At 39.9% G+C, this 21,576-nt stretch overlaps 1 protein-coding gene across 1 annotated transcript in view; it reads right to left on the bottom strand.

Moving 5' to 3' along the window:
* Window positions 1–21,576, bottom strand: part of MAP2K1 (mitogen-activated protein kinase kinase 1) — a 33,491-nt gene that overhangs the window by 6,244 nt on the left and 5,671 nt on the right. Inside the window, exons 2-5 of the mRNA XM_080626462.1 lie at window positions 11,515–11,725; window positions 9,343–9,489; window positions 6,447–6,524; window positions 5,884–5,935 (exon numbers count right to left, since the gene is read on the bottom strand). Of these exons, the coding sequence (XP_080482588.1) occupies window positions 5,884–5,935; window positions 6,447–6,524; window positions 9,343–9,489; window positions 11,515–11,725 (488 nt within the window). The remainder of the gene's footprint in view (window positions 1–5,883; window positions 5,936–6,446; window positions 6,525–9,342; window positions 9,490–11,514; window positions 11,726–21,576) is intronic.

The raw sequence follows: 21,576 nt of genomic DNA, 5'->3' as shown, positions 1-21,576 counted from the left end.
TGACACAATTCTACCCCTTCTCTGGGAATACTCAGGGAAGAGATTTGGTTCCCTAGGATCATTTCACTGGCTATTTATCTACAGACAGTTGCAGAAAGGCTGTTAGTTTGCACTTTTTATTTCACCCTGTTCCTTGTCCTTCAAATACTAAGTTTGGACATCTACATCCTCCTTGCAATGACTCAGATGCAAGATAAACATTAAAGTGTACGCCAGCACAGCCACTTTTGGCCAGAAAGAATCACTAAAGAGGCCCTCTATTTATTTTACAAAGGTAAAAGAGCTACAGCAGCCACTTCATCATCCTTAAGTTAGCATTCGTATCTACATAGCATAAACCATCCTTTAGCAAAACAGTTCTTGGAGTGTGCTCTTGCTGTTCCGGGGTTTGTTTGGGGGGTCTTTGAGGGTGGATGCTGTTGGTTTTGTCTGTTTGTTGTGTTGAAGTTGTTTAAAAAGCTCTGAAAAAATCATTATCCTATTATTGAAACTCTGCATTTGAAATGCTCTGAGACTGTGTTTACCTGTGACAGAACCAGGCAGGATTTTGACTCCATCAATGTTTCTAAATAGAAATGTAATAAGGGTCACTGGTAACCAAGCAACTAATAACAGCTATTTGAACGCAAAGGTACAGAGAACAATTATTTACTGCTTCTTTTGGAGCTGTAAGGTTTTTTTATTGCTTAGCTGATCCTTACCAATGCATTATCGAGATAAGTAAGCAACAGTTCACATTTGCAAGCAGTGCTACATAAATAAGGGTACTATAAATGGGGTTTGAAGAAAGATCAGCTCAGCCTATTAGAATTTTACTTTAGACCCTGCTATTCAAGAGCAGACCCAGAGGTCTAGATAATCTGTAGCATATTTTCATTTGCTTTTCCCTTTTGAACACAAATATTTCAAGTTGGTTTTATTTCAGCGACTGCAGAACTGACCTTAGCTGGTGATAACAGGATGGCACTGGAAAGATGATACTAACATTACTCCTCATCACTGGAAAAATATCCCCATGTAGAAGGTTATGCCTCACTGAACAACACCCACAGAGACTGCAGATGAAGACAAAGCTATGTCTTAGCTGTTTGCCATCTCAGTCCCCTTGCAAAGAACCAAATCCAAGCTTAAATAAAGTTACCTACATATGGAAATCGTGCCATATCTTCTGGTTCATAACATCACCCTTCCAGCTCACTGAAACTGTCCAGGCATGCTGGAAAGTGTTTTAGGATTATTTCTGTGTATACAAATTCTTCTATGCTCAGCTACAGGACAGTAAGCCTGCAGCTTGTCCACTTTGCTTGGAGTAAGCATCAGCCTGTAGAAAATCCAGAGTGATCTAACACAAACTATTCCCTGCTCTTAACACGAAGTCATGCCTGTGCACTTCTTCCTACCAGAAAGTAAATCCCAACTGCTTTTGCCAGGTACCACCTTCCTCCTTATGGAGGAAAAGAAAATAGGCACATATTTCATGTGTACTTTTAATTCCCTATCCCTAGGAAAGCAACTGGCTTATAAACATTGCTCTCCTCAATAGATTTTCCTCCTGTCCGAGGAACAGAGGTACTGGGCAGTTTGTGGAGCTATTGACCAGGCAGAAAACAGAACGGTACAGGCCACCTGAGCAAAGAGCTGAACCTTCTGCAAGTTTTGACTGCTTGCAGAGACCTCAGCACATTGCACAGTGAAAAGGAAGAATCCAGTCCAGCAGCTTGACCTATAAGTTTGAAATTCCAGCAGGAATAAAACACAAACAAACCCACAAAACCCAAGCAGATGGTGGAGTGAAGCAGGCAGCAGAGATTCCGGCTTCACAGGAATCTGCACCTAGAGCTCTGAGTAAAAGCAAAGGGGAAAACCAACGTTTGTGAAACACTGGAAGCACTGCAGAGCCTGAACAAAGTGAGAGACATGGCCTCTAGATTTGTACTGCTTATCTGTGCACATCTACTTGTTCATTTGCGAATAAAGACTTAAATCCTCACTTATTTCTACAGCTCATGAATACTTCATGTTTATAATTAAATGGCAAAAAATAACATTAGCATTCCTCTGTCAGTGAACCAAACAACTCTCTCTTTATATTCATCTTACATGCCATAGAATCCACCTGGGCTTTTGAAGACTTAACTTTTACCTTCAGTGTTCTCCTAGCTGATAAGCCCGCACTGTTCCTTCCTTACAATAGCACAGCGAACCCTGAATCCTCACTGGAGTTTTGCACAAAGCTTGTCTTTCTCTGACCTTTTTCATTTTCCTCACAAGGCACCCAGTGCAATCAGTGTGATGTGTCTGCAAGGCTGCTGTCTTCCCATCCCTCTCACTGCAGCACACTATGCTATTTTAACTCCAGAGTGCCTGAGCACTTCAGCAGTTTCTCTGGAAACCAGAGATTCGTATTGCCAAATGCAACAGGAATGCCAAAGCATCCTTCAAAAATGTCTGCTGCAACTGGCAAGATGTGGATAGATCTAGAAAGGAAGAAAATGAAAAGACATTTCATAGAGCATCCCAGACAGCTGTGCAATTCTAGAGACGTCCTTAGCCAGTCCAGAGGGATGGATACATGACACTGAAAAGGAAGCTAGTTAATACAAAGAAGCTTCCAGGATTCACAGAACATCTTGTAATCTCTGTAAGAGGTGTGTCTGCCTCCTCTGCCTGAGCCCAGCTTTCCCCCTCAGGTACAAACCTAGCTCTGAAAGAAAGGTGGCCCTGGGCATTATCATAACACCATCAGGCAAGCATTTCTTTTGCACAGAAGCTACCCAGCAGCCAGACAGCTGACCATGGATTTGCTTTGCAGCACATTATTGGTATCTTCCAATCATTCTTATTTCCCAAGGCAGGATCTCAGGAGAACACTCAAAAGCTAACACACTAGAAGGGACCACTGACAGCATCCCTGCTGTGTGCTGCCTCCTGCCCTGGAGCTGCTGGCTGCAACTGAGTTCAGAAGTCTCACAAAGCATTTTCTATGCAAGAGGAGGGTTTCCAGAGAGAACCACACTCCAAACTGGGCTCTGAAACCAAAATGATGCTCTTATTAACTTACAGGATTCTTATTCACACAGGGACAAAACACAGAAAAAACACATTAGTGTCTTAACCTGCAGCAATATACTTTGTCTTTACAGAACATTCCTTTCCTTGTCATTTAGTGCCTTTTGTAATTAACCACAAAGATAAATGGGCCCACAAAATTAGCATTTCCTGTTCTTGACCCAGAAGAAACTTTAAAAGTCTAAGAATGCAAAAGTGTAACGTAAGAAGCTTTGGTTGTTGAGGTTTTATTTATTTACAATGGTATTCTTGCATTTTGAAGCCACATTTAACATTGAGATGCATTACTTAAGCAAGTTCTGACAACATTAAACCCTACTGACACCAGTTCACTCTACACACTTTGCATGGATTATGTTTTCTCCAGTTCCTATAACTCCTTAATCCCAGAGGACCACACAACAGTACAGCCAGTACACAGCTGAGCATCAGTCAACCTGCAGAAGATACCTTCACGCTGCAGGACAGCATCTTGCTCAGAAACCTGACAGCAGGAAGCTGAACCAGGGCCCTCCTCAAGGAGGACAAGTTCTAACAGCTCAGTTGAGCGTGCCAGCTTACACATAAGGCTCAACTTACATATGGGGGGCGATTGGTGGACAGTATCAAAGACAAACACCAGCAGATTTAGGTCCATATGTCAAGAGATGAGCAAGTCTGGCTCCACATGTCAGGAGACAGAAACACTTCTGGCTGGTTTTCCTTTTCTCTGCTAGCACTAGCCACAACCAACTTCCAAAAAGCCATTTTAGCTCCCACTTTATCAGACATCACACATTTCAATGAGAGCTCCTGCACAAAGTGTACAAGGTCACATATTCCTGATGCTGTCAGAGCACTCAGCATGGAAACTGAGCTGAGAAAGTAACAACTGCAATCTGCACATGGAATTTTACACTGCAGGGCACATTCAGTCCATTGGAACCAACGGAGACGAGGAACTTTTGCTGGTCTGTGCATTTAATGTATTCTGATGTAGCCAGTACTGTGAGGTTAAACTGCACTTAAACACGCTCAGGAGGAGGTTATTTTGGATTTATCAGATTGTAAAACTGGAAATTAAGTTAGAACAATTGCTGTGTCAGCACCCAGGTGAGCAAGAGCAACACACGCACACACCCCAACCAACATAAGAAACCACTGTTGTGGCTCAACTGAGAGCTACAAAGTTGTTCCAGTATTCCCTAAAATATGATCTCTTTTCCACGAGTCTCCCTTATGCTTTAAACAGAGACAAATGACTTTGTAACTGTCATCAGAAATCTCTACAGAGTCTACCTCCAGCTCCTTTCTCCAGAAGAGCTATACTTGATTGCTAAAAGAAACACCATCTAATCATGTGTAAGGTGATCCTACAACAGACTGTATAAGATGGGATTGCTAATTACTCTTCTCTGCCTGGCCAACAAATGTAAAATCAGACACATATTAGTGTCTGATAAAGATATTTTTATAATCTGAAGATTGATCTCATCTGGTACAAGACTCCCCGAGCAGTTGGCATGGTTTAGACACATTGCCTTATCACTGCAGTGAGTAGTGCCAATCAAACAGAAACATGAAATGCTCCATATCCAGTCGTCACTTTACACTCACATTAGGAATAATGGAACTTGGTACTTTACCATTTCAAGTGTTGGTTTTGTTTAATAGAAAAGCACAGCAGCTTGAAGAGCTGGATTTTAAAAAGGGCAACTATAAGGTGAAAATAAGGCAGTGCGTTTATTTTTCAGTAAAGTAACTAAGGACCCCAGGAGTGTAGAAGCAACACGCACTTTACATAGCTTCACTGCAGCTTTAAACTCTTTTAAGTATAAAAGATACGCAATTCTGCATGACAGATGTCTGTAAACAGCATGTGAGTATAAGGCATCTGCTGGGAATGGGGACTTTCCTTTAAAACTTTGAATGGCAATAATGAGTATTGAACTGTCAAATTCATTTAGGTCAGGAGTTTTCATCCTCAATCTCTCCACAGATGTTGTCATGGTGGTTAATAGATCCGTTGCTATCAAAAGACTAGAAGTTGCAATGAGGAAATGGATACAGTGGAACAATGCTTTTTAATAATAGTTTTCTTCATAAAGAGTTAGTTATGCCATTAGAAACCCCATTCATAGGTATCTTAACTGTCTTCTGCTTCTCTTTAACTGAGCACAGGAATGGAAACTACATGAAGAAATGACCTCCATACATGCTGCCTCATTTCAAGTGCTGACATTGCTAAGAAAGCTACTGCCCACAGCTACACTAGCCAGAGTATTTCTTCACTGCAACTACACTGTGCAACAGGCAACTTGGCCCAAGTGCCACTGCTGGAGGAAGAAATGTTTGAGAGCTTCCTCAGTTCACAGCACTAAGACTGCATTCTTCGCTTCTGTACCTGTCTGTGCTTACCTAGAAGTTTACAATGTACTTTGTGTTGAAAAAGTCTATTCCAAGGAGGTGAAGGAAGACTTATCTGGTATTTAAGGGAAATACAATCACTCAGGTCCTTCAAAACATTCTTATCTTTGCTGCAAAGGGAGTACTTCTGGTCTCAAGTTAAGATTCCCAGCTCTAGCACATACTCCCACCGGCCAAATCACTGGCAGCAAGCAGTTTCACACACTGACAAATCCTCTTATAAATGCAGACAAATTGCAATAAGACATCAGAAGTTGAAAGTACATGATAGTAAGATACCTGGATATGCCTCCCAAGAATAACCCTCTGAACCAAAATCACATTAAACTATAAAGAACCAGTCATACAAGAAGCACATATTAACCTGAAAAGTTATATTCAAGCAAAGTTACAATGTAAAATTCTCACCTCTGTGCATTATTTTATGCTTTTCTCTCAGGTATGTGAGTCCTTTTATTACCTAAAGACAAAGAAAAAAATTAATTTACAAAGCAGAAGAGTGCATGCTTTGTACAAGAACTCCAGCTGAATGCAATGTAACAGAAATCCCAACATGTAATCACTGCAAATCAATACTCTGATTTAATTTGTACCTCCAGCTCAGACTAGAGAAACAGTCAACCAGCCCTCACTGTTAGTTCTGCATACAGAGCTTGTTGCACAATAGATACGAGAAGGTAAAGTTCTAAATTTTCTAATCAAGCATTGATTCTGTTCTTATCCAGAAGCATCAACCGACATAAAAGCAGAAAATCAAAGCAAATACAATGTGTTACTCATTCCGACACCCCGAGATACCAAATGATGACATGTACAAAAACTGTGTTTTAAAAGAAACAGGTGAAAATCTGGTAGTATTTATCCTTCCCCCATAGCCCAGCCTTGAAGTGGTGTGGGAATGCCAAATCCAGGAAGCTGCTGAGACAAGCATGTACTTACTTCCAGCCTTTGAGAGCAATGAACACACTCACCGCAATGCTAACTTTTCCCAGTATCTGCTCGGGAATTCTTCCAGCCTTTTTCAGTACTTGATCCAAGGAGCCACCATCCTAATAAATAAATAAATGTTCAAATAGTCACAATTTAATCAAATTACTCTAAAGCCGAACTGAAACCTAAGTGTGGGAAGTAAGGAAGTGTTGCTTTTCATGTTTGACTTAACATTGTTATGGTGCATATCTGAAAATCATAAATTACTCCATGGCCTCATGTTTATTTTAAACAAACATTCAACCAGTAACAATATCCACTCAAATAAACACTCCACACAATGATCTTCCATACCAGCATTTCCATGGTTTGGATCTTGTTAAGGAAGTACAGTCCACAAACAGCTGTCAACCAAGTGTTTGGAGTCTTACAGATTCTGTCCACTTTCAGTCCAAATCAGTAACATGCATTTTTTTCTTGTCACAGTCACTCCCTGATACTCTACCCCCGTCCAAAGATGGAGGATTGAATGAGGATTGAAACACCACAGGAGATCTTATGATCCTGATTACAGGGATAAAAAGGAGTCACACTGGAAAAGACTGTTCTCTTCCTGAATGTGTGCTAGTGGCACCCTATGATCATAATTAAGCCCAGATCTCTGTTCTCCTCATCTCCCAGAGGAGATCCTACATAGAGAAGGTTGGCCTCTTAGTTCTGCATATCCAGGATGACCCTGTCAACTTCCAAGGATGGGGAGCTGATTTGGCTCTCAAAGAACCAAAATAGGAAGAGATGATTTTGAAGTTTCATGGTAAGTAACAGTCTCAGTAATCATATTAGGTTAAATAAACTGACTGCATGCACACACACCCCCAGCAAAGTCAAATATATTCCACTGTTGCTAAGAGCTTTGGAGAAAGAAAAATGTAAAAGAAAAAAGCTATCTATTTTTAGCAACTGATCCAACAATAGGCTTGTGCATAAGTTTTGGATTCTCTAGAATAGAGAATATGTAATCAAAGAAGAAAATAGAAAGCTATTTCTCTAATTGCAAAACATCATCCTGTTGTCCAGATCAGCATTTGGTATCTCCCACTACTCAAGGCAAAAATCCACCTTGAGAAAGCAATTGCCTTGTGCCTTAACCTATCCATTTACACATGTAAAGAGAAAAGCTAAAATGCAAAGTTTTGTTAATTGAGGACTAAAATCCAAAACTCTTATGAGAAGGAGCGTAGAGAGCTTACTTGAGCATGTATTTTTGTAAAAAAAAAAACACACCCACATATGCTACACTTGGTAAAAATGTGTCAACAGGAAAAAGATCTGTACACAGTTCTTGTATAACCAACCTGCATTTCTGGACAGCTGTATTTCATACAGGTAAAACCCCATTTCTTTCTTCCCCTCTCCAAGGACTAGCTCGGCTCCTGGAAGAGGCTGAACCCAATTCAATTGTCTAGTGTTGGCTGCAGCCTTCAGTGTCTTCCAGGAGCAGACTCCAACACTTTAGCCTGTTAAATACCTGCTGCTAAGGAAAGTTATGCATTGATTTTGAATTTATGTACCTAAAAATATCAAACACTCAAATCTTCAAGTTCCATGCCTTTCCCGCCTCCAACTTCTTGTTCATATTCATACTTCTGTTTTGTAACTCACTGCTAAAAATAAGGATTTTGACTGGCAGTAATTGAAAGGTATATACAAAAAAGGCCATGGAGATTCTCAGCTCATTGTTCATCCAAAAGGAGATCAAAAACTTCCACCTAATGATCCCCACTAAGCCATCAGTTTAATGGCTTAGGACTCCAATTTAAATAATGCACCTTTTCATTCTATTGCAGAGCTTATTGATCTGTTGGCCTATGTGTAAAATCTTGTATGCAGTCTAACTTTGACCAGATCTCATCCTGCCTTCCCCTCAACTGAAGAGCCTTATGTCAGATACATCATACCCTGCTTAGGAACTTGCAAACCCTCATTGCTCCTGTTAATTTTCTCATTGACAAATTAATTGAGATTTTTTATGCCTTTTATTTCTACATGTAATCACATACCACCACCATCTCTCTTGGCACATATTAACATACATATCGCTCTTCTAGCTATTGCAGATGCGCGCATTTGTGACATGCATTACATGCATTCTGAAACAATGCCCAGTCAGTCATTTTTAACATCTATTTTTCTGGTTTTCATTATTCTTCTCCATTCTGAGAAATTAACTTCTTTGTAATTCCCAACAGTCACTTGCATTTTGGGGTATGCACACCTTCTATTGGGTGAGCACATGCTTAAAAATTGGATTATGAGCACTTGTTCCTAAGCAACCATCGATTCCTTCTAAACATTTCAGTCAGGGAAGGCCAGAGAAGCATTAAAACAACCACATGCACTTTCCAGAAAAAAAGAAGGCTTGTCTCCAAAGCAGCAGAGTTTTTTTCCAGGAAAATACATTTAAAAAAGCCTTCAGATTTATTGTATTTCATATTGTTAAAAACAATCCTCTACTGAGCAAATGAGGCACAAAATTTGCCTGACCTTTAATTACAGAAAATTCCCTTTTAGTGTTTGGCTCCATATGGTTGGAGAAAGGCAAACAGCTGTTGAGAAGAAGCTGTACTTTTCTATTAAAATTAAACACAGTCAAAAGTATTTTTGGCATTAAAAACAGTTGTGTAAGATCCTTCTGGGCTTGTTCACTTCCTAGGCACTAATCTTTGTTTGTATTTTCTGTAAAATTTGAGAAAAAGGAGACAAAATATCAGTTCATCTAAATAAGATTAAACTAGATCAGGTTGCTCCAACCAAGCCCCATCCAACACTACCAGGGATGGATCATATACTCTGTTAGCTTAAATCCTTTTGACATGCAGGTTTTGCACTAATGGTCTGCTAACAGCTTTAAACTAAGACAGATTCATATGTACTTACCATGTGTTCCATGCAAATGCTGATTTCTCCATCACTGTAGAAAGCTCCATAAAAGCCCACTATGTATGGAGAGTTGCACTCGTGGAGGACTTGCAGCTCCCGGATGATCTGGTTTCGAATAGCTGGCTTGATCTCTAGATGAATTAGCTGTAAAACAATTCACTCTGTATTATTTTCTTAGTGGTACAGTGCCATTCAGAAAGACCAGGTTGTTCAGAGACAGTTTTCAATACTTAGCTGGATAAGGGCCTGAGCAGCCTGCTCTGATCCAACAGGTGACTACTTTAAGCAGGAGACCGGACCTTCTGAGGCAACTTCCAACAAGAACTAATCTATGACTTAACTTTAAAATAACTCATTCTTCTAGTGGCAAAGGGAAAAGAAAATACTACAATACAGCATGAGAAAGGTGAAACATCAGCACCCATGAAAAGGTGGGATTTCCATCTCTTCTTTTCACAAAAGACTTCTCTACCACATACTTTTTGTTCCAGCACATTTTCTTCACTTGGGTTTTGTTCTATGGAAAAGGCATGAACAAATGTCTAAAGGAAACGTGTCAAAGACATACTGACTCAGAAGCAGCTGCTGAAAAATATCTGCACAGGTGTTTGTAAAGCATTAGTGAAAGGAATGAGCTGAACCTCAAATTAAAGGCTCCCCAAACAGAATCTAATCTGAAGAGAAGATTACAAACAATACTTTGTTTCACTAGATGGTTTCTCTCCTTCAGTCCGAGAGGTGTATTTCTTTTGTGAAGGGGAAGATTAAGAGACATCATGGAAGTCAAATTTTAGACAATATATGAAACAAAGACCGCAGTTCAGCAAACATCTCAGTTGCATTGAATATTACTGAATTTCCTGTTAAACCCACAGTATGTGGGAGGGGGGAAATCAATTCAATGGATTTAGTTCAAGAAAACCTCAACGATTTGTGTATTTTGCAATTTTCACACCTTAAAAGTGGGCATTTTTATTCGCTTCTCTCCAAACTGTAAAATTTTTATTTTTCAAGTCAGTACATGCACATTTTCCTTGAGTTTTGCTGAAGGTGACAGTGTACTGCTCTTAAAAAAATAAATACCTCAAGTCTTTGACTTCTCAGTTAAAAAAGAAAAAAACCCTGAAGTTTTCAGTAATATAACAATGGGATCTGGGATGCGAGCATGACCTGTGTTTTACCCTTCTCAAAGGCAAGGTCATGTTTCTGATAAAGCACAGCAGCCTGCCTGCCACCTCACCCACTGCAGTACAACAGCCTATGTCCCAACAGGCTGCCTCCCAACAAGTGCTACCTGTGCAAGGAACTTTACCCCTGGAAGGACAAGGCACAAGGTACCCAAAGCAATTATCTGAGATGTTTTTCCCTTACTGCATTTGGTTCCCAGGGATACTGAGAGAAAGTGAAAGCTCCCCACATAAACAAAGTGAGGATTAAAACATCAAGCTATTGCAGCTAGAAAAATAATCTGTTCTCTCACAAACTAGGTCGCAACTGCTACTGCCTGTAAAGCATAAAGCTGAACCCTGGAACAATACTCTTGCCAGAAGGACAAGGGACAAGTACCGTTCTGCACAGATGCCACCTGCACCCCATGACGAAACTATAAACCAGGAGATATCACTGTACCCAACACATTCCCTCACTCTTGTTTTCTGAGTTCATTTCTTCCTGTATTATTCAGAGCCCATTTCTGGTCTGCAGCTGTGAAGGAACACCTTAGACAGGCAATATCCTTGCCCTTCCTCTAAACTCATGGCAGGAGATATCTATCTATCTATCTATATAAGGATATTGTCACTTTTCCCTCATTCATACCTTTCAGTAACTTCAGTAACTTCTACTCATTACCGTTTTTACCACATTTTATCTGAAAGTACATACGCATCTGAAAAGAGTGTATTTGTCAAAATGGGGAAATAAAAGAGACAGAATGAATACCTAGCCTCTCGTTATGGACACATGTGACGCTATTCATGAAAACCTGGGAAGTTTAGGATAAGCAAGTGCAACTTACCCTACTTTCAGAGAAGCTGATGTACTTCATGAAGTTGACATTATTTTTAAGTATCAACACCACTTATTTCTCTAAGTCGAGTCACCATGTTTGATCAGAGATAATCTCATTCATAAAAATCATCCCCCAGTTCCTATTTTTGAGACACTCACCTTTCTTGCCATTATGAGACCAGAAGGTTTGTGAGATACTTTGAAGACCACACCACCATTTCCTGCTCCCAGTTCACTGATCTTCTCAAAGTCATCATCTTTCAGCTCACCGACCTTTTGTTTCTGGGTAAGGAAAGCTTCAAGGCGCTTTCGTTGCTGCTCATCCAACTCTAGTTCTTCCAGCTTCTTCTGAAGTGCTTCCAAATTTGTCCTGTATCAACAGAAAAAGAGCAGCTCCATTATAAAGCTGTTTGAGCTTACCCAGCAATGTTGCAAGAGGAAGAGCAATAGAGCACTGAGGTCAGATTAAATCCAGTACAGTTTTGCACCTATATATATTATCTCAAAAGACCTGACTCGTACAGTCATCCACATCAGACATACATTATTGGAACTCTGATTTAAGTAAACAGTATTTCATTCCAGATAAAACAATGACATAAGCATGAATGGATAACATCCAGTTTCCCCATCTTTGAGGTTCTGTTCAGATTCATGCACCTCAAGTTTCACTACCTACAGGAGTGGCTTCATGACTCAGCATTGATGACCTGAGCTCTCATGAATCACAGCACATCACTCCACACTATTTTTGGTTTCATATTTTCAAGGATTGTGTTGTAATTTCCTACACAGTTTGTCTACATGTTTTATCTACTGATTTTCACACAACTATGTAACTAATAATCCATTCTGAAGCTTCTTATTTAGGTATCAGTTATTAAGCAGAACCAGACAAACGTGCATTAAAACCACAGCCACTGGAAACAGAAGTTGGCTTAACTGGGGAAAAGAAATAGCCCAAAGGTTTTAAGCTCACTTTTTCTTTCATTGAGGGGCACATCTACTAGAAATCTAGGTTTAACATCATTAGGCAATACAGAATAGTAAAACACAACTTTAAACAGTAGCTAAATTTGGGACTACAGAAACAAGTTCGGTTTCTCAGGAAGATTCTTTGTTTAATAGCTTCACTTCAGATCTTATGGACACCCTTCATTCCAATAACACAGCACCTTCAAAGCTCACTTAAAAGCTCCCTGCTCCCAATTGCAATAATAATGTGCTGCAAGAATAAGTATTTACCAGCAAATATCTGTTTTGCTTAGCTAAACTTTATGCAAGGTTCCCAGAAAATAACAGTGTTGCTAGGATGAAAGACTTGAACAGAATCTACTTCTTCAGAGCCTAAATTATTCTCCATTAAAGATACAAAATCCACTAATAATCAAGAAAACTATTTCTATTCATCACTTTATAAAATGTCCATTTTCAAATCATGCTGTACAAAGAGACATTCTCTGCATGCCCAGTAAGGTGCTGGTCACTTGAGGAGATAAGACTGATTCTCCAAGAAGGACAAATAAGCCTGAGACTCAACAGAAAAAGGGAATTATAGGATGAAACCCTCAACTCATTCATTGGAGAGCCTGCACTTCCAGGCAGGATAACAATCTTGGTTTGACTGTAGGAAGGTTTAATCAAGGCAAATAAAAATGATACAAATATTCACAGCTCTTCCTTACTACACAATCACTCTGAAAGCCTAAGTGGTGACGCACTCCTACTTCCATTTATCAGTTTAAGTATGTCAGACAGGATGCAATTGTCAACCTAACTTAGGGTGATAACGCTTAGAAGAGTTAAGTAGAGGAAATGGAAAAAGACCTTTGATGTTAAGGGGAATTCTGTTTGACATTCTAACTGTCCAAGCATAAGATTATCAGGCAACACTTGAAGCAGGTTTCACAAAACACTCACCCTGGGCACTGCTGCTCAAGGCCATGAAACAGTCTCACATAGTAAATGTGGATGTATCTATTCTACTGTAGTCACACTAGATTAACTGTCTCTATCTTGGTGTAAAAAATAATTTCATTCTGGTGCAGATACTTCATTTTCAGGCTATACTACAAAGAGAAACACACTCTTGTTTCTGTCCTCATACCACGCTTTACACCAGTATAATCATACTGGAATATAATCATACAACTAATATCCTAGAGTATTCACCAACAGAGATCTCCCTACGTAGATAAGCCTGGCTTATAGGAACATTAAAATCACTCTGACTTACAAACTCTGCTTAAAGATTAACCATTAAGAAAGAGAAGTTTTTCAAAACCAGTTTCTAAAATGCAAACCAGAAAGCAAAATCACCAGAATTCCAAGCTCTAACAGCAAAACCTTCATTACATGCAGTGATGAGTAAGACAATGAGAGCAATTAAGCTTTAGGATGTCACTTGGATTTTTCAGGACCAATCCTCTAACTGTAAAGCAAATTAATCTGAAGATATTAACCCAACAAATGCATTGTAAGAACTACTAATCAGAATGTAACTAGAAGTAACATCTCCAGTTAGTTTTATGATAATTGAATGACACTTCAGGACAGAATTGATGTCTTTTTCATTCTGGTCCTTTGCTTGAAGCACTAAATATTAATCAATTTAAAATTAAAACAGATAAATAATTAAAGAGTATGTATGTCATCAGAACACGTGGTGGCAATCTACACTCTATGTTTTATAATGCAGGACTCCAGCAGTTTCAGTTTTTAACTTGAACTACTCTAAGAATACTGTCCCCTGGCAGGTAACTATGAGGACCCCCACCATATAAAAGCATCACAGGTGCAGTGCAAAGCACACACAGGAACAGGTGGATATTTAAAATCATTGCATATGAAGTATTATAAATGAAACTAAACTGACACATACAAAATGAAGAGGGAATGCTCAAGTCAGTTCATCACTGATCTTTATGGTCTCTTCCAACCCAAACCATTTACGATTTTATGATCACTAGGACACGATGAAAACATTAAGGAAGCTTTGCTAGCTAAAAGTAGCAGCACGCTGGTGTGCTAGTATCTGCCTCCAGAAGGAGCACTAGTATTGACTTAATCTTATATAAAACTTTTATTCAGAGACAAAAAGATTCCTATTAAAATTCATCACCATCACCTGCTGCAGTCTTGGAGTTGTTTTTTCTCACTGTCAGAGCACTCTGCCTCTGCCAGAGTTCCATCAAATCACCTCAGTGCTTCACTGCTCCAAGCGCTACTCTAAAGCAATAGGTTATCATTTAATTTATTGCGATCTGTTTTAAAGCCAAGCACATACTAAACATATGGCACTAGGGAAAGAATTCAGCTTTCATAATGTGACCATCTGAATGAAGCCACAAGGAGGCCAGTGCTGGTTTCTCCATTCATTAAGGACACAGTGTAATTTCACAGAGCACTATCTATAAATATGTTCTTATTCAGGTAGCAGAAATGGGTAAATATGCTCTAGAGCCAGAAGACAACATCACTGCACAAAGTGTAGTGTCTTAGGTGTTGGACTTCAGATACCAAGATCTCTCTCTTCTAGACTAGATTGGAAATTAGAATATACACCCAGGGCAAGATTTTGGGGAAGTTGGTTGTTTGATTCCAAGAGCAGCCCCAGGTGCTCCAGAGGTTCTCCACCCACTCTTGATCAGGTACAATCCTTCCCGTTGAGCCAACATTACTTCTTCCTTTTTGTACTCAAAGTTTTGCTGACAGTGCAGTGCCCTCCTCCCAGTTATGTGACACTTCCATAACCTCAGAAGTTTAAAACAAATGCTGAACAGAATTAAGAGAGCAGCCTCCTACAAGACGCACACAAGCACACCCCACCTCCCCACACAACAGCCACCCTCCGCTGTGTGTGAAGAAATTTCACCTCTATTAATATCAATTTAGGCTTTACAAAAACCCCCATTTTAGAGGCCAGAAGACAACTGCAACCTGACATCCTGAGGGGACCCACATCCACCCCTTCCACAGCCACCTTGTGTTATATCCCAGAGGTGAGAAAGGTTTTCTGAAGAGAAACACAGCATGGGATACTGGGAGCTTTTCAGACTCAGTGCCACCTCACCTGTACCGAAGCTCACCTAAGTCCTTCCGAAAGGGCTCACCCACCCCAGTATCTCACCTCTTGAGAATGGCAAAAAGCAGATGCTTAGAAAAAAAAGAAAACTGGGTGATAACAACCAAAGAAAAAGCACAGCAACACCTCTAGCTGCTGCTAGATGAAATGTTCTGTCCTCTGCTTCCCAGAGATGCACACGTCCATTCAGAAGTCTGTGGATGAGACCAAGATGTGTCACAAATGCCATCACTTCACCAGGTTACCAGATCACTTTTTGAGCCTGTCATACTGTTCCCTTAATGGATGGTTGAAGGTATTTTCAGACTTTCCTTTTCAAGACTAACCCCCCCCATGACTTATATCCACTGTAAACATGCATATTATACACAGGTGAGAATCACAGGGAGATACGCATGTGTTAGGTACTGAGCAAACCTGGTTTTCCTACACACAGTTTGGGCAGGGAAGAGTAACAGAGTCTGCAGAGGACTCTCACCCTGCACACAAAGATGGGCAGAAGGCAAGAAGAGATCTCTCAGCTCATGATTTTGGGGGCAGCCACCCCAGCACTTGAAAAAAGCACTCCTGGAAGAGATACATTAACTTCTCAGAGGATACTTGCTCTCTTTGAACCAGTAACGAGGAATGAAATGCCTCCGTTAGCCTGCTAGTACTTAATGTTAAAGCAAAACCAGAAAAATAAATCCTTATTCTTAACTCATATTAATAATACTCCAAATGCTTGAGAATTTAATTCACACGAGTGATAAGTTAATCATATACTCAACCCTAAAAGCTACATTAAAGCTGTACTCAACCCTGAAGTCTACTTTAAAGGGAAGAAAAAAAGGTGGTAAAGGAAGAAAGTCTGACAGTCTTTAGCAGTAATTTGTCAAATAGTTGATAAAAGTTATTACTATCAGTTTTGCAAGCTGAACAATTAGCATGAGTGAAAGCATCAAGAAGTACGTTCAGTTTCAGATCTCCTGTCACATGAGGATACAGGCTTGGGGGTTGTTTTCCAGAACAGTGACAGTAATGCTTTCCCCAAGCCTACACAGCTGTCAGTTTAGAGAAAAAAGTAGGCAGTTCACTACATAATTTCCATGAACAACCTCAATCAGGGAGCTGAAATAAAGCATTAGGAACATGAAGACATTCTGTGGTTTTGAAAAGACAGACTACTATTTCATGTGACTGTGCCAAACCCAATAAGGCTATTTTCTATTTAGCTTTTCCTTTAGCAAAAAAGAGTTCACAGAGTAACATGGAAGATAGAAGCGATTACAGTAGGCTCATAGCTCACTGCACAGGTGTCTATGTCTGGGCTAACTCCAGTAGACTCATAAAACCTGCAGTTAAACCAACCATGCAACAAAATCCAAACTCATTATTAAGTGCAAAGGAGTCTTGCTTTGGAAAAATACACTATCCCCCAGTTCCTGCTTATTTTCAATCCCTGCAACATGTCAGAGGTCCTTCATAAGCTGTCTCTACCTTTAGGCGGGTATACAATTGCCTAATACACTTGCCCACTTCTAGCATGAATTTTAATATCTGAAAATGAAAGTTCCACTTTCACAACACAACAGACATAGCAGAGGGTATAGTGAGGTTTAATACAGCCAAGGAAAAAAATTACCCAGTAAGAGGCAATTTGATTAAAATCTATTTCTTAGTAAAAGGCAGGTAAACCAAAACTATTAAAAGGGTATTGTTCTGTCAAAGGAAGTAGCCTGCTAAACTTATTCAATGTAAGAATTCTCATTTGTCTAAAGCTCAGAGTCATGCATTTGAAAGAAGAAAATCTGAGCTAGGACTTCAAGTCTCCTGCTGAGTCTCCAACCAACAGGACAACTTAATATGAACAATTCCTCATCAACTGAGCTGCTGGGCAGGAATCTCTGCTTAAAGCTTCCCCCCCTCTCGCTTTAGCAAAAAAGCATTCAAAATCCCACTAATCATCTTGACAAATTTTTTGTTAAATAACCCAAAGCATGCCCAATATCATCTGAATTGAAGACCAAGTTCACTGAAGAGAGCAAAACCACAGAAGCGAGCAGCAGCACAACTGGACAGATGCTGGATTCCTGCCCTGGATGCCTCTTCCTGCCAGATGTTTTGCAGCTGTTCCCAGCCAGCACTCAGCCTCACAGCCCTTTATCCTGGATGGTGGCAGGAGCTGCCAGCAAGGCTCAGCCACCATTTCGCATGGTTAGCTCTGTGGCTGAACAATGCAACTGGTGGTTTGGGGTTTTTGTGCTCAGTTAAAAGCCTTCCTCAGGACCAACTGCAGCACTGAAGTCAAAGTCTTCCACAAACTTGGCTGTTTCAAATTAAGAAATTCAAGAGCTAAACCTCCAGAACTAGAAGTCCCTTTCATATCTGCACACCTATCACTGATTTTTCCCAGCCAGCACTACACACAACCGGAACAAATGAACCATAGGGCAATTAACACTTCCTTATGGACAGAAAAAATAACTTAGTGGATATTTAAAACACAAGCCCAGAGGATAGATAGAAGTTATAAAATTCTGATCAGGAACTGACACGTGTATTTACACAAGTCCTGCTTTTCCATTGTTTTGTCTCTCAACTAAGAGTTAAACGCAATGACAAAAACAAGAGATAAAGATGTGCAGTAGTAATGGTAACACTATCCTCACAACTCCATTACGTGGTAGCAACACAGCCACTGTGAGACACTACAATAATACAAAAGATGAAGTTACAGTATCAGTTTACAAGGCTTATGGAAAAGCCAGGATTAGAATTGAAACAACTCTGTGCAGGAGCTGAGCAAGCAGCACAGAAGCACAAAAAAATGCCAGAATGTGGAGACGAAAACCAATAACAAAAATTACCAGAATCACCAAACATAACCGGGATTCAGTGGATGGAAGGTTTAGCTCCTTGCCTGCATCTTAAATGGATGGACTGCGTAACACAGCACTTGTCAGCAGAGCCACTTAGTGGAATAAATTAGTAATTTTTACTTAATATATGTATAGGCTGTACCAATACATATAGAAATATTCACACGTCTACATACATCTACATCCAGACTGAATGTTAAACATGCATTCTGTGACTGTTCTATTTGCTACATTAAAACTGCTGACTCATCTTCCCACCACATCGGATAAAAGGTTCTAGAAAAGCACAGGACAATGCTGAGTTGTACAAAACACCCCAAGAAAGAAGAGCTGCCAGGAAGTTCCAACAGTTTGCTTTAAAACCCCGTAAGTAGGTTTTTAAGAAGATACTTGCTCATCCAAAGAATCACACACACACACACTACTGGAGTATCTCTGTCTTAGTTCACAGGCTATAAAATCATCTGCTTCCAATTTGTATCAGACAATCACAGAATGGTTTGGGTTGGAAGGGACCTTAAAGCTCATCTGCCCTGCCACGGGCAGGGACACCTTCTACTACAGCAGGTTGCCCCAAGCCCCATCCAACCTGGCGTTGAAAGCTGCCAGGGATGGGGCAGCCACAGCTTCTCTGGGCAACTTCTCTTCTTGCTCCTTTAGCCCATGCCACCCCAGAACAGACACCACTTACTACTTCCTTCTGCTGGGGTGACTGAACCCTGATGAAAACCACATCCCCAGCTGTCAGTAAGCAGAAGTTGCGCTGGAATTCACTCTCCTCTTCTTCAGACAAGACTCAGGATGACAACAGCTTCTCAACAGATGTTTGCTAAGAGCCACCAAGTAGTAAATTAGTCTTTTCCTAGCTATTCAATTCCTCTGGGCACTAACTGGCACTATGCTGTGCTCATTCCTTCCAAAGCATAACCAAGATTTTGCTCAAGTAACATTGAACATAGAGCAAACCAGAAACCAGCCAATTCCTAATTAATAGCATCACATTCAAAGTCTTCATAAAAAAAAAAAAAAAATCATTGCTTCCTTTAAAAAACATAAGTTTAAAAGTCTTTGGAAGAAAGAACCTGCTCCCCAAAAATTCAGCAAGCTGGAAACTGATGTTGCTTCCTCAAAGAGACATTTGTGTGTTCTGGCAGTAGAATCTATACACTTCATAAAGCCCAGTCAATCCCCAGGGCAATGATGGGAGAACAAATGCAGCTGTAAAAAGAGTAACACAGGCAATGTGCGGGAAAAGCCTTCTTACTGGAACATTTCAAACTGAATCATTTAAAGGGAACATCTAGGTTCCATACATAAACCAAAATGCCTTCCTCAGTTCATTTCAGAACATTTTTCCTGTATACATTAAAATATTTCCTCAGTATCCACTCAAATGATGGGCTGAGGTATTTGCTGTCTCATGTAAATTCACCACAACTTTCATGTTGGGTGTTTTTAAGCTACTGCTAAAGCAAAGACCCAGTAGCATCGTTATACCAAATAAATAATTACACTACATATGTGGTTTACCTGGTTCCTTTCAGTCTTTTTTTTTAAGCCTTATTTGGTCTAGGTAACACTGGAAGGTATTCTAGGTAACACTGTAATGCGTTCCTCTTGAGAGAGAGACCTGAGACCACTCGATTAAGAGATGTGCTGCTCAAATTGTAATAATTACCGAATTTCAACATCTCAGTGGTATCTCTTGGACTCTGAGTGTGCTGTCATTGGGTTCCTGCCAAAGCAGGTGGCTCTGCCACATTCTGTCCCTATTCATTCCTAAGTAACCAATTCAGGTAACAGATTCATTTAAAATTAACCTAAATACTGCAAGTTTTCAGCCAGATTATTTCTTTGATTTAGCTCATCATGTGGCTTCATCAATGCTGCTGTGAGTGCAAGAGGACAGAATCTGGACTTCTTTGGTGGGTAAATTCTCAGTCCAATCAGCACACACATCTGACCCTCTGAAAGCATAGATACAAGAAAAGCATCAGGGAGACATGGGCACAGGAAGAAAAGGAGAGGACTTCAGAAGAACCAGGATCTTGCACATGCTCAGTTGTGAAAACACACCTTTGTAACTCTACCTGCAGTAAAGGACAGAAAAGGAGAAGTGGCTGTATCCATATGACAGCCTGCACTTCCCTCAGCTTTCATCTCACTGGGACACAAATACAATTTATTTTTTACAGCCAGTTTTTATTTAACTCTCCAAAACTGATTAAGGCTTTTTGCAATACATATGCCTACATTGCTGTCATTACACTTAAACACACGCATAAGAAAATCACAAGACTTGGTATTTACTGTCATCTTGGTATTAAGTGTCTTAAAATCTCTCCTACACTCATAACTGTAAAGTAAAAGCTGCCTATCAAGAAAAAAAACACACAGGTCACTTTGCCACTTGTGTTAATTTCTGTACTACTTATGTACACCTAATTGTAAATCTTTTCAACACAAACATCCAGAAACAATGTAAGTACTAAGTAAGAAGTTATGTTCCACCATTATAATGGATCACATGTTCTATTAGCTTCTAAGAATTATTAAAATGCTATTTGTAATTCAATGGAAGACTATGTCAGACCCATGCACATTTAAAGAGAATACTCTGAATATGTTTTAAACCAAAACTAGAAAATTTTGTTTCTGAATCTCTTTTCTTAAAACTATTTACAAGCTTGCAGTAATTCCACATTCGTATTCAATGCAACTGCAACCTGGCCAGGTCAGTCATAAAATTCCAGGACCTAATCTTCCAGAACACTACACAAGGGTGCAAAGCTCCCCTGAAGTCAAACGAATTCCACAGAGGGGCTTGGCCCTCCTCAGAGGCTTTGTGGTTTTAAAAACAATGGAAAAAACCCTCCAGAACAAATTCAGAAGTGACCCAGCATGCATTAAAGTGAGTGACTCTGAAAATCTTCCTTCTATTTCTCCTAAACTCACATCCAAGAAAACTGACCAAAAGAAATTGTTCCACGAAGGACAAATCCTCTTGGAAGGTCTACTGGGAAACAGCCCACTGGTTATGCTGTTCCCCCCACTCCATTTTACAGTACGACCTTAAAAACAAGAAAATAACAAACCCAAAACACAACCCACACTACAGATGATGGGAGATAATCTGCCTTTTTACTCCTACAAGCCCTGAAGTGAAGTTTCCTTGAGAAAGATACTGAAAACATTAAAATTGCAAGATGCAGAGCAAATACACAACTATTTATTTTCCAAATTGTAACATAAGGTGGAGTTCAAACCAGTTTTGCA

The sequence above is a fragment of the Psittacula echo genome, assembly GCF_963264785.1.
Source record: "Psittacula echo genome assembly, chromosome: 10".
NCBI classification, from domain to species: domain Eukaryota; kingdom Metazoa; phylum Chordata; class Aves; order Psittaciformes; family Psittacidae; genus Psittacula; species Psittacula echo.
Note: the sequence above shows the minus strand (reverse complement) of the source record. Positions and strands in the feature narration are given on the sequence as shown.